Raw genomic sequence first — 1779 nt, 5'->3', positions numbered from 1 at the left:
CAGATCTGGCCGAACCTCAATCTCCTCAACAGGGAAAACATGCGTGGGATCAAAGCGGTAGTGCCTTAACATTTAGACGTGGAACACATCATGAATGCGATCTAATTCTGGTGGTAGCTCCAACTAATAAGCGATCGGTCTCACTCGTTTCAAAATTCGATACGACCCAATAAACCTAGGACTCAACTTGCCCTTGCGATCGAACCTCAGAACCTTCTTTCATGGTGAGATCTTTAGAAACACGAAGTCCCCCACAGAATACTCGATCTCGCGATAGTTCAGATCAACATAAGACTTTTGCCTGTCAGAAGCCACTTTCAGACGATCCCGAATCAGTCTGACCTTATCCTCATTCTCAGAAACTAACTTAGGACTTAAAACACGCCCCTTGCCCAACGCAATCCAACACAAAGGAGTCTGACACTTATGGCCATATAGTGCCTCGTAAGGTGCCAGCTGAATGCTAGACTTGAAGCTATTATTGTAGGCAAACTCCACTAATGGTAGATAGTCCTCCCAACTACCTCGGAACTCAATAACACATCTCCTCAAAATATCCTCCAGTATTTGAATCACCCTTTTAGATTGATCATCATTTAATGATGAAACGTAGTATTGAGGTCTAACCTTGCACCTAGAGCCTCATATAGCTTTTTCCAGAACCGAGACGTTAAGTGAGGATCCCTATCAGAAATGATCGAGACAGGTACCCCATGTAGTCTTACTATCTCAGAGACATAAAGTTTAGCCAACTTCTGAAGAAAGAAGTCTGTTCTAACCAGAATGAAGTGTGCAGATTTGGTCAATCGATCCACGATGACCCAGACAGAATCCTTCTTAGTGGGTGTTTAAGGCAACCCACTAATGAAGTCCATCCTTACTTGCTCCTATTTCCATAACGGAATCTTAACCGGTTGTAGCAAACCATAAGGTAACTGATGCTCAGGCTTCACCTGCTGACAAGTCAAACAACAAGCCACAAAATCAGTTATCTCATGCTTTAACCCTGGCCATCAGTACAACTCTCGAAGATCTCGATACATTTTGTTCCCACCAGGATGCATAGCATAATTGCTACTATGCGCCTCCTTCAAAATCGACCGTCTTAAATCCTCATCACTCGGTACACAAATCCGACCGCGAAAACAAAGTACCCAATCACTGTTTATCCCAAAATCAATAGTATCACCACTCTCAACCTGATGAAAGCGCAACTCAAGAGACTTATCCCCCAACTGTTTGCGTCGAACCTGCTCAATCCATGTCGGCTTAACTTGAAGTTCTGCTAACAGACCTCCGTCATCGAATAGGCTAAGCCGAGTGAACATCGCTCTTAGATCGGTCATAGTCCTATGACCCAATGCATCGGCCACTACATTGGCCTTACCAGGATGATACTCAATGGTACAATCATAATCTTTAAGCAGCTCAACCCACTTACGCTGCCTAATATTTAACTCCTTTTGAGTAAGGAGATACTTGAGGCTTTTGTGATCGGTGTAGATAACACACCTCTCACCATACAGATAGTGCCTCTAGATTTTCAAGGTGAACACAACCACAACCAACTCTAAATCATTAGACGGATAGTTTGCTTCGTGAGTTTTAAGATGATGAGATGCATACGCTACCATTTTACCGTCTTACATCAATACACATCCCAAACCGACATGTGAAGCATCGTTGTAAACCACAAAGTCTTTACCGGGCTCAGGCTGTATCAGAACCGAAGCCTGAGTCAAAATAGTCTTTAGCTTTTCAAAGCGCTTTTGTTGCACA

At 43.4% G+C, this 1779-nt stretch overlaps 1 protein-coding gene across 1 annotated transcript; it reads right to left on the bottom strand.

Moving 5' to 3' along the window:
- Positions 1-219: 219 nt before the first annotated feature.
- On the bottom strand, positions 220-1346 carry LOC108468255 (uncharacterized). The gene is made up of 2 exons (XM_017769146.1): positions 1021-1346; positions 220-634 (listed from the first exon to the last, which is right to left on the bottom strand). Exons 1-2 carry the CDS (start codon positions 1344-1346, stop codon positions 220-222), a joined length of 741 nt encoding a protein of 246 aa, XP_017624635.1.
- Positions 1347-1779: the final 433 nt, after the last annotated feature.

The sequence above is a fragment of the Gossypium arboreum genome, chromosome 8 (genome assembly GCF_025698485.1).
Source record: "Gossypium arboreum isolate Shixiya-1 chromosome 8, ASM2569848v2, whole genome shotgun sequence".
NCBI lineage: Eukaryota > Viridiplantae > Streptophyta > Magnoliopsida > Malvales > Malvaceae > Gossypium > Gossypium arboreum.
This window is presented reverse-complemented; position numbering and strand designations above follow the sequence as displayed.

What these genes read in the sequence shown, in the direction of transcription:
- LOC108468255 (XM_017769146.1), bottom strand. Translation starts at nt 1,346, where the DNA reads ATGACCGATCTAAGAGCGATGTTCACTCGGCTTAGCCTATTCGATGAC. An exon ending in TATCGAGATCTTCGAGAGTT is followed by an intron (nt 635 to 1,020) that starts GTACTGATGGCC and finishes ATGAGGCTCTAG; the next exon opens with GTGCAAGGTTAGACCTCAAT.